This window comes from Crocodylus porosus, unplaced genomic scaffold (genome assembly GCF_001723895.1).
Source record: "Crocodylus porosus isolate Cpor-Errol unplaced genomic scaffold, CroPor_comp1, whole genome shotgun sequence".
Classification (NCBI taxonomy): domain Eukaryota; kingdom Metazoa; phylum Chordata; order Crocodylia; family Crocodylidae; genus Crocodylus; species Crocodylus porosus.
This window is the reverse complement of record NW_017728886.1, coordinates 157,281,744-157,296,007: the sequence shown is the minus strand read 5'-3', so window position 1 is coordinate 157,296,007 and position 14,264 is coordinate 157,281,744. Positions and strand designations below refer to the sequence as shown.

At 41.5% G+C, this 14,264-nt stretch overlaps 2 protein-coding genes across 3 annotated transcripts in view; one reads left to right on the top strand and one right to left on the bottom strand.

Annotated features, from left to right (window-relative positions):
* The window catches only part of NOL7 (nucleolar protein 7), a 7,100-nt gene extending 5,920 nt beyond the window's left edge, over window positions 1-1,180 (top strand). Inside the window, 1 exon segment of the mRNA XM_019543774.1 lies at window positions 800-1,180. Coding sequence (XP_019399319.1) covers window positions 800-870 — 71 coding nt within the window. The 3' untranslated portion in view covers window positions 871-1,180.
* Window positions 1,181-2,289: 1,109 nt separating this feature from the next.
* RANBP9 (RAN binding protein 9) overlaps window positions 2,290-14,264 on the bottom strand; it is a 48,616-nt gene continuing 36,641 nt past the window's right edge. The window contains exons 8-13 of one of the 2 annotated variants that reach the window (XM_019543755.1): window positions 13,800-13,990; window positions 11,324-11,471; window positions 8,720-8,841; window positions 6,201-6,352; window positions 5,199-5,310; window positions 2,290-3,270 (exon numbers count right to left, since the gene is read on the bottom strand). In XM_019543755.1, the coding sequence (XP_019399300.1) occupies window positions 3,140-3,270; window positions 5,199-5,310; window positions 6,201-6,352; window positions 8,720-8,841; window positions 11,324-11,471; window positions 13,800-13,990 (856 nt within the window). In that variant the 3' untranslated portion in view covers window positions 2,290-3,139. The remainder of the gene's footprint in view (window positions 3,271-5,198; window positions 5,311-6,200; window positions 6,353-8,719; window positions 8,842-11,323; window positions 11,472-13,799; window positions 13,991-14,264) is intronic. The other variant, XM_019543762.1, reaches the window with a different exon arrangement.

Below are 14,264 nucleotides of genomic sequence, written 5' to 3'. Positions count from 1 at the left end.
TGGATGCTTATCTTGCTGGGATCCTATGACCCCAGCTGACTTCCTGCCCTTTGGGCAGGGGGCTGGACTCTGATCTCCCGAGGTCCCTTCCAGCCCTGATGTCTATGAAATCTATATCCATAGTGATTGATGAGGTAAGGTGCACTTTTTTTATAGAGCCTGACCTAACTGAGGTCAGAATGGTTTAGGAATGGGTGTTAAAACAATAACAAAAGCTGTATTAGTGCCATATTTTATTCTAGGCATGTATACAAGAAAATATGTGCCTTCTTTTAAAAAGCAGACAGTTACTTATTCCAAAGAAAAATCTGAGTAGCTGTAGGTAGGGAGCTGAGCCTGCTCATTGTTCTGCCCCATGTAAGTTGCAAGTAGATTTTGCCTTACCAGCAAAAAACAAAATAAAAAATCTGAGTAGCAGTAGGTAGGGAGCTGAGCCTGCTCATTGTTCTGCCCCATGTAAGGCAAAATCTACTTGCAACTTACCAGCAAAAACCAAAATAAAAACTTTTTAGCTATTTCTTATATAACACACTGCAGTTTCCAGTTACTGGTTTGAGAGGTGTGCACTGTATGCAAGAAAATATGGCTTAACAGTATCGGTCAGTGTGTAATTTGTGTTGCTAGTGAAATAGTTGAACCTACTGAAAGACAAACTCCTTACAAAGAACAGGCAAGTATTTTCTTGCGCTGTTAGAGATGGTTTTCAAATACACAACAGCAAATGTCATAGAACTTTGTTATGCAGGAAGGTGATGGCTGAATGCTGTTCATCTTCATGCTCCATTTTGTCATCTTTCAGGAGCAGAAAAAAAAGAGAGAGCCCAGCGGTTCAAACAACACCGGATTTCAAAATTGGAAACTGCAACATGAAACAGGAAGTGCTGGCTTCATTGAAAGCGAAAGCCTTCAAGAAACATTTGGAAAATTTGTCTTTATTTGCTAGGAACCCTATTGACAGCAATAAAATTAAAATTAGTGTTGTACAGTTGCATTCTTACTTTTGCAATGAAGGATGTCTGCCTTGAAGATTAATGGGCACATCCAATCTCAGCCAGTGACTGAAGTATTACAGTTCCCTGTTGCACAAGTTAGAAGCAAAAATGTGTTGAGACTGACACCACTGTTAACCCAGTGTGTTCCTTTGTGCATTAAAAAGGGAAGTGTTTACATTGTTTCATGTGATAAGTGTCTGAAATAATCTGGTTCTATTTCATTTGGATACTTGTTAAAGTGGGGTTCTCCAAAAAACACCCCTGTCACTATAAGCTGGTGGGTTGAGGGTCTTGTTTAAGAGTCAGGGGGTGGCTTTTCAACCAGGATGCAGACTTTGTCCTAACCAGCAACTTGAAACTGCTCTGAGAACTGCAACTATATAATTTTTTCTGCTACTTTGAGAGTCTTCTCTGTTCCAGTGCAGCCAGAAGTCCAGAGCTTTACTTCCAAGTACCTTCAACAACAGGAGCAAGAGTAGAGATAATCAAAAGATACGGAAGTAGTAAACTCTTCAGTCGTAACTGCTTTTATAGATGGGATTATTTTATGTATAGACTGACCATCTGGAAATCCCAAATCCCCAGGATGTGTTCCCCACCCTGTCCTTTCCAGGCTCACGAGTCAGTGGGGGCAGGGCTGCATGCCAGGCAGGCAGTGATGCCTACCTGCAAGGCACTCCATCATGCTCCAACTTCCCAGCCAGACTGTGCCCCTAACACTCCTGCAGACCCCATTCCCTCCCATAATTCAAACCCTGGCACCAGTTATGCAAGAACAGCCACATGTGAAACCAACTTCTAGTACTCAGAAGGGATGTGAAAGAGTAAGTTAAGTTTCTGGTCCCAGTCCGACAACTGCTTTCAACCTCAAAACAGACTGACTCAATTTCCTTTCAGTATCAGTTTGGTCTGGAGCTTGACCCCCCCACCCATCCTCTCACTAATTTTTAACTCTTGTAGCTGTTTATAAGATGGCTTATGCCTCCTGCACTCCAGTTTTTAACTTGCCCTGCTATCATTCATGACCTTTAGTGCAAGTGCTTACTTAGAGAACTGCAAAGATTTTTCAGTGGAAACTTTTGTCCATTAATCACAGCCAGAAGCAGCCCAGCCTGTCCAGACAAAAAACACTTGGAAGCAAGCAGCATTCTGTTCACCAGAAAACAACTTTTGCTTGATCTAAGCGATATATTAAAATGACCTAGAAGTTGATACTAATTCATTTTCAAGATAGAACAAAATAGAAGGTAATGTAGCATACAAAGCCATGCTACAAATATATATATTTTTCTATATATAAGTAGAAGTAAGTTTTTAATGGCTGATTAATTATGATATCACTACATTTTATTGCAATATAGTACTATTTAAGCACTTTTAAAAATGCCAGGTGTACAAAGATTAAATTAAGACTGTAAATTGACTAAATATTTGGTTTTTATATAAATAGGTCATAACCACACTGTGCTGACATGTAATACTGTTATAATACAACAGTTAAACTGGTGAGTCTACAACAGAAGCTTTCTGTAGTTAAACAAGGAAACAGAGTTGAAAAACCATGTTAAAACAAAAACTACTAAGATCAACAGGTTGGGATTGTAAGTAGCAACAAACATATTCACTCAGCTCCTGAGTATTTCAAGTTTTACAGTACACATTAAAAAATATCATTTCTTCCCATCAACACTATATACCCAAACCATCAGATGTTTATGCATTTTGCAAATTACACTGATTGAACTATGTAATAATGGGGGTGGAGGCTGGCAAGTCATCTTGCTTGACGTTTACACCCACATGCTAATACATCCACAACATTTTCTAGTCTTCTGCCCCACCGCAAAGCAGTAGGATTTTTGGTTTGTTTTGGACAATCATGTAAAGGGTTTGTAATTGTCAATCTGGATGTCTGATGTTAAAATCCATGAAATTTAACTCTTAGTTCTCTAAGAGGTTTAAAGATGGAAATTTTCTCCTAACACTAAGTTAGAAATCATTTGCATCATGCTGTAAACTAGGAAGCAACGTAAAGCGACAGACCTCTCCTTAGTACATAATTAAAAATCCAAATTCCAGTCAGCAGAGCTGGTCTACTTCCACGTTGAATATTCACCACAATAAGTTTCCGATCTTCAAATGCATAGCTAGTGTAAATAGTCTTCCACTGTGGCAAATGCACAGGATCCAATTCCTGATCGGGCCATCAGTCCTAGACATTGTGAAGCCTGTCCCATTGCTAGGGCAAGTGGTGGTTGCTTTGGCAGATTGTGGGTCTCTGAAAAAAAAAAGATTTGTACATAAAGAGTTGAAGCAGGTGACTATATTCTTGAAATAAGGGGCCTGAAAAACATAAGTCTAAAGCAGGGAACTCCCAACATGTGCCAAAGCATGGCATGCAAAGGCATTTTACTTGGCACTCAGAGGAAGCTGTGGCAGCGCAGCCTCTGCCCAAGCATCAGACCCCTCACAGCTCCCCCATCATGCCAACATCTTGCAAATCAAGGTTGCAGGCGTTTTTGGTGCTCTGCCCAAAAGTGTTGCACACCCCTGGTCTACAGTTTGAATGTTCTTTAAACTATCTTCCTTTTGAAGCACCCAGAATCTGTTGGCAGTGGAGATGGGACTGAGTAATAAGAATGGAATCGACATCACTGATTTAACTAGTTTTGTGTCATGGTCCCTTCAGCTATGTACCATCCAAAACTAGTAGAATAGGCAAGTTTCATATGGACACCAATTAAATGACCTAAAAATTCACCCTAATTAGCTTTGAAACACAAAAATAAAAGTACAAGATTAATTTTCAGGTTTAAGTAGTTTGAGAGAAAGACACCACTGAAAGTGACTATTTTGACAACTATGGTCTTCTCTCTCTTGCACACAGTTTAAATCACAGAAAATGGGGCTGGAAGGAACAAGTTATTCAGTCCAACCGCTTACTCAAGGCAGCAGCATCCCTGCCTAAGGCATCTTAGACAAGTTTTTGCCCAGCCTACAAGTAAGCTTTCAGTGATGGAGGTTCCAGTCTCTAGGTCAGTGATTTTCAACCAGGGTGCAAATGCACTCTCTGATGCCTCATGACCCTTTCAGGGGTAGTGCAGTGGTTTTTCTGAGTTCTTTGCAACAGACAAATTGCTCTATTTTTGTGCAGTGAAAAACAAAGGAAAAAACAATTGAAAACTAAAAGCTGGCATTTTCTGAGGAGTGCCTTGAGTCTAAGAAGGTTAAGAACCACTGCTCTAGGTGTCCTATTGCTCCAGGTGCTGAACCAGCCTCATAGTCAGGAAGTTCTTCCTATGGTTTAATGTAAGCACCAGGACATATAGTATCTGAAGTGCTTCAAACCCCTTGCATGCCCTCTGAAGTGCTTCAAAAACAAACCTGTAGGAAGTGACTACTATTTAGAAGTGCTTCAAAAAGGGAAGCATTTCCTGTTACATGTGCACACACTGCAGTATGACAGGTGAGGGATTGGTCCTCCAGCATCCCATTGTGCTCTGCTCCCTCTGCCCCTTCCCTCAAGTAAAAACTCTTCTATGTGCTCCACTTCCAGTCTCCCAGAGCACTTGTGTGCATGCACGCTTGTTCCCCGCTGGAAAGGGAGGGGCAATTACAAAGGAAGTCACTGATGGTCTGCTCTGCTTTATATTTGAAACAATTAACCTCCTGGACCCTCCTTTGTGTACGGTTCCTGATAGGTCTCATTTGCCATTAAGTTCTGCCACATTACCAGTAAATGGTTCCTCCAACAGGTTTTTTCACATAGATACAACATTACAGCACCACATACTAATAGCCAGAAACAAGCTGAATTCAGTGATAAGGAAGAACATATCTGGTACTGTCTCATATCAGAGCTGCACTTGCATGAAGAATGAGAAGACATTCAGACTGCAACAGCATGACTATCATGAGCCACTACTCTTACCTTCTGCTGTTTCTCTTCTAGAGCTCTGTCTGCAGGTTCACTTAGTCTGCACTTTGAGTTGTCAATATGCCACTTCACATTAGTCTTTCAGAGAATCAAATTTACAGATTTTGTGTTGGTTTATTTCAGTTTCTTCCATTAACAGAGAAGTCACTTAGCTGTAAGGGCTGCAGGAGAGCTAGTCCTTTGCATCGAGTTTTGGAAATGCTATTACGTTTGTGCTTTAGTAGCACACACCTAAATAAACATGTTAGTACAAAGCCAGGAAGCCTTACCTAGTATTGCACTATTAAGAACAGAGCACACAGGTTCTCTCTGTATTGGATCAAGTTGGTTCCCAACTGGACTGCTCCACGGATCCGAGTATGCAAGTAAACTGAAGGCATCCTGTTGAAAGATTACCATTCAGTGGTTTGTGTTTCAAGTTCCCTCCTAGTACAAACTAAGGCTAATCATTTTCCCTTCCTTTTCTGCCAGAGGGCAGGCTGCAAACGCTTGTTAACTACAGAAGGGATAAAGTACAATCACTGCACACACCCAATGTTGTTGTTACCAGGCCCTTGTTTTTTAGCCTGGCAACCTGAAAACCCATGCCAACAGCATATGAAGAAAGTGTTATTTTGGCTGTGTAAAAAGATGACAGTGTTGAAAACAAACGATGGCAGGGAGTGTAGAAAAAGTTAAAACTGTTTACACTAGAAAGTTAGAGTTAAGTACCTAGACTCCATAATGTATCTTCAGAAGTCACATGTAACCAGTTCCTCCATTCATTTAGGGTTTGTTTTTTTAAAAGACATCTCCCCTGCCCAAATGCCTAATGCTCTCTACTTATCCAAAGAGCACTGACACTTAAATCATACTCTTCAGGCATCTCTACCCTTTCCAGATACCCTTTTTGTTCAGCTGCTTCACTGCCCTACTGTAACCAGCCCTTATACAGTTAACACATTTAAAGCAATTTATTGAAAGAAGCTATTTGATATTGGGGTGGGTACAGGGCAGAAGATGCAAGCTACAACTTGTACTTTTGATTCTGTACCTTCTACAGAAAGGCAGCGAGATCAAACATTTGTCAAAACTGCGTAGCAGCAAAATCACTTGCTGCCCACAAGCTAAAGCAGCTGGCTGTTTGGAGTAGTTGGTCTTGGCTCTCCTTTTTTTCACAAAAATAGCAAACAAAACTTGAACAAAAACCTAGCTTCATAGCCTGCGGTCAGAATCTTACATTCAGAAGTGCAGGTACAAACTTAAACTACAGAAGAGAAACGTCAGCATACCTTCAGCATCTTCTTATTCGCTGTGTTTTTGCCACATTCTCGCCTTAGCTGCTCACTCATTGCTTGCAATTCTCTTCCAAAATGGATCATTCTTTCAATGGCTGCTTGACTGCCCCCACAAAGCTGACGTCTTAACTGGCTTGAATCAATTTCTGCAAGAATAACAAACCACTGTCAGTAATGCTGTTTGGCTGCAAAAACCTAGAGCACTAAATATATTACATTATCAGTCAATTCTGTGGTATTCCCAAAGGAAACCAATTTAGGATTAGGATTATTGGCACAATGTGGCTGCTGTATAGCATACAGCCATGAAGCCAATTAAAATCAAGTTGCATTAGTTTAAGAACTGATGTTAACAGCACAAAACTTTGCCCAGATGCTCCTACCACTTTATCTTGCTGTTTGGTAAAGGGAATTTGATATGCTAAACTACGCCAGGTCAACGTCAGACAAATCTAACCAGGGTTTCCCACTGGTTGTAACACAAGTTCAGTTAAACTGATGCAAATTCAACTGCTTAACAGAATATAGTGTAGATGCTAACAGAAAAACCCAGATGCCTTTTTAATTCCTTGGCACTGGGCTGTCCATTTTTCAAGCATTTAACATTAGCACCTAGCATCACAAACCCTGAAATGCCAAACCTGTCTTTAACAGATCAGACAAAACTACGCAGTTGATACTAGAATTTAGGATTATTTCTAAACATTTTGTATCGCTCTATAAATATTAGGAATCTGTATGACCATTCAGAAAGAGATAAAGATATTAAACCCAGATTCAATTTCAGAATTTCAGGTGACAAAATGGGTTCTGGCTGAAGTCTTGTGTTGGGGAAGTGGGGCTTTGTAAAGAAGTATTAAAAATTGCTACAGTTACAGCTTTCTACTTCTGGTGATTTTCATCAGGAGGCTGTTTATAAAATTAAATCAACTCTTTAACATGTTTGTCCAATATGTATTATCCTCAGTTTCTTTTTTTTTTTAAAAAAAAGATAAATCCAAGGTACAAGAGAAGTTAACAGATTTTATCTTTGGATATAAAACCATCCTTTGTGTCCTGTGTTTAACATGTCATTCATAACAGCTGTTTAGTACTTTTTAAAGTAGCACCTAACCTAGAAATAGTCAACTCACTAGAGGTCGCTTGGGTAATTAAGCACAAGCCTTATTAGAACAGATCGCTGCCTATTTCAGTCACATTTTCATATCCACAAAACACTAAGGCATGTTCAATGAATCAGACATGGTAAAGTAGTTCTCAAACTGTGGGGTGTAAAGTATTCTGGAGGAGTCACACTTCTTTTATAGAGGTTGAAGCGCCCACAAGTCTCCAAGCAGTGTTGTTTCTTGCCAGCTGCAGCCCAGTCTAGGACTCTGTATTTCAGAGGCTGAAAACAATTGCATTAAAAAAAAAAAAAGAAGCAGCAATTCTGCGTGCTGTGCAGCTGCTTCATGTCTGTCACAGCCAGCCTCTGTGGGAAAGGCTGCACGAGAGTAAAGATGTGGGTATTTTTTCTATCAGAGAAACCAGACCTTGTTATCATCATCCAGTTTCAGAAATGTAACACACCGGGCAATGCTACGGGAATTCAGATCATCCTCACTTGGGCCTGGGAACAGATGCTCTGGGTTGACTTGAACAGCAGTTTACTGGGAAAGCTGAGGATCAGCCATAACAAATACTCAGACCGTGGAAAAGTTTTCCATTAGTGATACGCTCATCTCAGCCATCAATCAACTGGTCTAAGCAGAAGTCTTGCCTCCACAACAGGTGGGTCAGCAAACGCAAGGAACCCATGGTCAAGCTGGACTTTTTCCTTTCATCTCACTAGCAATAAAAATTGCTGGGCAAAGTTATAGGCTGTTTGCATCTCTGTAGCCCTGACTGCCTCTTGTCTAGTTGTACAGGTCCATTTCATCCTGCAACTGAAATTCAGGGAGCTATTCCTTCCAGCTGTGCTAGCTCCAACAACTGGTTAAAAACTCGTTTGTCATTAAAAGTCAGCAGGTATGTGTGATATAGTTTTAGATACAGAAGCTTCTAAGGCAGGGCTACACTAAGGCAAATATGGAATATGACATTTCTTTAGTGGAAAGCAGAAATAAATTACTCTTATTCCTAGATCTCTCCATTGAAAATGACTTGCACAGACTTTTGCCCAGTACTTTGGGCTCCTTGATACTGGCCATTCTAGACTGTCTGTTACTAACCAACTCGTGTCAAATGGTCAAGGCACTACTGCTAACTTAAATGAACTAACAAAAGAAAGCACAGCGGTTTTCACCCAAAACCATATGCTTGGAAGTGGGTATATTTAAATATATCTATGTTCTACATCTCCACTTGTTTTACATGAACTTCAAGCCAAATCAGTCATGATGCTCATACAATACTAGTAAAATACAGTTAAGATTTCAGTTACACCCCTAGTTTTCAATTTGGGAAGCATTGCAAGTAAAAACATAACCTTGTTGCCATCACTTAATAAAAATGTAAGAAATATCACTGCAGACCCATTTCTGTGTCACATTCTTCCATTTCGTGATCATGTTTAGAACTACCATTTAGGAAGCCATTGGATGATGTCTCTGCAACCCCATTGGAGTAGTGCTCTGTTTCCATGTCTACATCATTGCTGAGAAAGGGGAAGAGAAATACATCATCATCAAAATGACTCAAGTTCTCTTTGCAACTTTACAACCTTATCATGAGAATTCTTTACCTTGCCAAGTAAAAACATATTTTAAGCCATGTGACTGCAGCTTGTTTCTGGCTTGTGCACACACTTGCCAGTGCCTGAAGTGGCTCCAGGAACCTGATCCAAATAAGGGTGGGCAGGGAAGGAAGTTAGGGTGGACGGAGAGGGTAGGAAGACCACAGACCTGGGGCCAAGGCGAGCAGATGACCTTTCCCAGCCCTGGGGCCGAGTTCTGAATGTGTACAGACATTCTTTAGGTCAGACTAACCCATTCCCAATCTAACATAGTGCGTTTCCTCAAGTGAACTACACTGGATGAGACCAGCCATTTTTTGCCTCCCCAAATGTCTGTACAAATTGGCACTAAGTGTAATGTCTGCACACATCCATTGGGTCACAGTGTAATAGCAAACCATAATACAGTCACTTCATGTGAACACATGTGAAATGCACCAAGTTAACAGCTAACAGGCTGAGAGGCTTAAAAACAAATTTACAATTGTATTTACATGTTTATAGCTTACTTTGAATGAATGTCTGCATATTAAGAATTTCAGTGTGGGCTGTACACTTGGACATGTGGCAGGAAGTGCCCTTTCATTGGTACTGAGACAGTACACTTCCCAATTCTCTACTTCATTTATTCTGTGTGTACATTTATATAATTACACACATTTAAAAGGGCAAAACAAGCATGAAGCCTACTTCAAGAATGCCAGCTTTAGGCAAATAATGTTGTTCTTTCAACAAGTCTGAATCCAGAGATTACTCATGCAGACTGGAGAGCAGTACCAGAATAAAAGCAAAGCAAAGGGGAAAAGAGACCAAAAAAACCACTCCCCCAAAAGCAAGCACTGAATTCACAAAGAAATGCTAAAAAAAAGTGTTCAGAAAACATGAAGCACATGACTGCATAACAGATCTCTGCTCACAAACTAGAAAAAAAAGCAGTCTTTGAAAACTGTACATGCTCTGCTTGAATAGGCCTGAATGGCTTCCAGGACCAAAGCCTTAGCCAAACAATAACAGCATATTCCAGCTCATTGTATCATCAGTTGTGAAGATTACCATGTAACAAAACACAGCCTCTTTTTATTTTATTTATACACCTTCATCCATTTTAGGGCTAGAGAAAGATCCAGGTTACAAGTTCCCAGTTTATTCCTAAAGAATACTCAGCTCAGAAAGAGGAAACACATGACCCTACTGTGAATGGAGTGCAGTGTAGCCAATAAGCTTCCTTTCCTTCATCTTACAAGATGCCCCCAAAAGTTGGCTGAGTTCACCAAGACCCGTAGCAGTCAATTTCCAAGAAAATTATTCAACCCTCCCCCCGACACAAAAAGGGCTGAAAAATGCATTTTTTTCCAAGTTCAATTTAAAATCCCAATAAGAAGGTACTGAAAACAGAGGGACATTTTTTTGGCTACAAGAGGACCCACTATTAATCCAGAGTTAGCGAGAAATCATTTTGGCTGTAATATTCTCATCTGACTAGGGGTATTAGATTTGAGAGAGCAAGTATTCAGATTTGAAAAGGAGGGGGGGGAGGAGAAGAAAAGGTAGGAGAGGGGTGGTCTTGACTGGCACCAAAGCAGCATGGCTGTACTCCTAGAAGTGACATAGAACTTGGCTACCTTTGTACCATGTTTATCATCAAAGCTTCTGAAATCTGCCATCCTCATTTTAAAAATAAAGAGCTCCTCTCTGCATCCTAATTGAAAGTACTGCAAACTTGCCCACTTTCAAGCCTAGTTGTTTCCATCTCTCAAAGAACCAATATAAGCAAGTCATGGGTCAAAGTCAGGCTCAGTTCTACCTGTTCAATCCAAATTTTTGGAATTTGGCCCTGATGCACAAGCCCACAGAAATCAAAAGTTACATATGTGAGTGTAAAGGGATTTATATTAAGCAAACAATTCTGGTTACATACAAGATGGAAGAGAACCCACTCTTCATGCAATCCTAGTTTTGTTGACTCTACAGATGCTAACACGAATAAACAAAATAACATTTTGTCACTCAAGTCAACAGACACAACATAGATTAGCACAGCAGATTGACTTGTTGCAACCTGCCAAGTAAAATATGGCACCTTCACTACATACTACGTAGTTCTGAAAACTTTCAGAAGAACAAAGGTGCCTATTTGTCACTGTTAGTGGCTTGTGTTCTTGGATTTGCATAGAGTGGTAGCACTGAACTGACTTTTAAAAGGTGAGAGACATTTACTGAGAAATGGTGAAAAAAATAAAGTATTTTTCCCATTTTCTAAACTTACATTAAATCAGCACTAAGAATGAAAGGACATAGGCTTATATGTTGGGTTTTTAGACCTGCGCCAGCAGCAAAGTAAAAAAGAGGTTTGTGACAAGACTGACATAGCAGATCAGGTGCACCCGTCTGGGAGATCACTCACCTGGAATAGCTGTTAGCTTGCTGTGATCTTGATACGTTTATGTTGTTGAGTTCAGGTACATTCAAGCTGGTGGACTGGTGTTTACTATGACAGTAAGACTGATGTGCTTTATTTGATATCACTCCATTACTGCAACTACTTTCATAACCTAGAATAATATTTTAGTCATTTGAGTTGGGTACAAGCTGTGAGTTTACATACACGGCACTGAAACAAACATAAAACTGATTTGGTCAAATAAAGGGAAAATCTGACTCATCAACTAATTCCACATACCAAGCTTTCATTCATCAGCAGGGACCCTGGTTTTCTCTGTTTAAGATCACAAATTCTCTGACTAAAAATTCAAAATCCAGGATTAAAATGAAAGGCCACTATACATATATAAGTATCAGCTGAACACAATGTTTTGTTGATATATTTACAGTTTTAAAGCAATGTGGAAGCCTACCAGTGCCTCAGTCACTATAAAATCAATTCTAAATACCTATATATTCACTCCCCCAGGGTCTCTGCAGCCCAGTGGGCGCAACCCAGAGTGGCAGGGAACAGCGAAGCTGCACAGAGAAGCTGCTCAGCGCTGCGAGCTCCATGTTGCCCTGGTGATGCGCTTCCTGCGTGCAGGGCTGCAGTGAAAGCAGCAGCATGCAGAGGGCACATTGCCAGGGCAGCAGGGGGCTTGCAGCAGCAAGGAGATCCCCACGTGGCCCTGCTGTTCCCTACTGTGCAGGGTCGCGCTCGCCAGGCTGCAGGGGCCCCAGGGAATGGAAGCAGGGCAGAAGCCAAAGCCCGCAGCTTCCACCCGCCCTACATACAGATCTCAGGGGTGTGGGTCCTCCCTATCCCCCATGGCAATGCATGCAGTTGTGGGGAGCTGCACCGCCCAAGCCTGCAGCAGGGGGGAGCGGAGGCAGGGGCCTGCGGACCTGGGTCTGTAGCCCTGACAGCTGGGGGCCCCCTCTGGCAGGGCTGGTGGAGCAGGGGCTGTGGGTTGGGGAGCGAGGGGCACCAGCGAGGCTCTGGGGGCTGTGAAGGGCGAGTGAGGAGCACCAGCAAGGCTGGACTTTAACTTTAAATCACAGATTTGGGGTTTTATTAGAGAATTTGCAATTTTTAAGTCAAGGAAAACCAGGATCCCTGGTGATCAGTATGTGAAAAGACTCCTAGGCTTCTGTTTTAGTAATTACTTATAATCGAATGGAAGATTTCAAGGGTTCAACTTTCCTTAACTTTTTGTAAGACAGCCTAGTCACCATCTAAAGCAGGTGTCAAATTAGTCAGGCTCTGCAGGCTGAATTCAGACCATGGGGCTTCCCACGTGTCAGAAGACCCATGAGTGGCAACAGTGATATTAATTCCCATGGCTGCTGGAGCTACTGTTTTAGTGCAACCTGGAAACCACTGCCACTTGCCCCGCCTTTCTCCTGCTCCAGATTTTAGGGCACCTATACATGTGCAGTGAGGCTGCTCCAACGTGCTGGCAGACTGTTAATCAAGTCTGATGGAGCATGATAATTACCACACTTCAGCAGATCCCAGCATCATGTATATCAGCATCCCCACACCGAAAAATGATGGCAGGGGAATTTTAACTAAAGCTTGTTCAACAAGCTTCACTTATAATGCCCCCTGCCACCATTTTTCAGCATGGGGACGCTGATACAAGCGGTGCTCCAGGCACTTTAATTAGAGCAGCTTTCGGAGCTGTTCTAATTAAAGCGCCCCCCTCTCCCCACCACACCACTTCCAGAGCACCTGTATAGCAGCCTCTGGAGGTGGATGGTCCAACCCAAGAGAAGCCTCATGGGCTGAAATGTTTGACAACCCTGACTGAAAAAGCTGAATGTCGCATGAAGTTTGATTGTCAGCATACAGAAGTCCATTTTCTTTACCCAGCCCAGACACCAGGCTCCTGGCACATCCTAAGCATACAGTGCTACTTCCTACCTTAACTAAGCTTATACATTTGTTGAGTGGCTCCTGTTGTGAAGGAGCCAGGAAACAGAAGCCAGGTATGTCATGAGAACATATGGAATGGTTCAGGGGGAGAATGGTTCCCATCAGTGAGGAAGCCATGCCAGATTTGATTCACAGCAAAGTCCCATTTGAAGTCATTTCCCAGTGGCCCACTATTTACTATAAGCTAGAAACTACTCTAAACCTAAAAGGACTTCCTAAACTACTTAGGGTAATCTTCAAGTGACATACACCAAGGGATTAGGCAGTTTCTAAAGCCTAAATCTTGCTTTCACGTGAGGATTACATTTCATTACATTTCTATACTCTATTTCAAGTTGGCAAGCAAATCAAGAACATTCAACTGAGCAATACCAACTAGATTGTAGACTATTAAGGACTCAAGTATTCTAAATTAAAAGGAAGTTGTTAACAGGCAAATATGACATTTACATGACCCCTCTGATCACATTCAAAATTGAAGAAAATTCAATACAATGTAGGCTCCCAACTGACTCACCTGAAAAGTGTGTGCTGCTTCCTTTGCTGGTTGCTAAGCTGTGAATATTCATTCCATGGCTGGGGCTCATGCTAGGGCTACTAAATGATCGAGGGCTTACAGGGTAACTGTCTTGAGACTTTGGACTGTGGCCTCCCAGACACCGAACTTCACTGTCTGTACCATTTACCATTTCTATAAATTGGCGTACTCTGAACAATGAGAGAGAAAAAAAGGTTCTCTAATGTAGACACCGAATTTCAATTTAATTCTATTTCCATTAATTCTTTAACACAAAAGTTTTCCTAACCAAAAGCTCTAAATATTAACAGTTCAGTCTAGAAGAAATGAGTTTAAAAAGTACCCAGAATATAAACTGCAAGAGGGAAGGATGCGGATAATCTGGAGAGGGTCCAGAGAAGGGCCACTCGTATGGTTAAGGGCCTGCAGGCCAAGCCCTACGAGGAGAGACTAGAGAAACTGGAC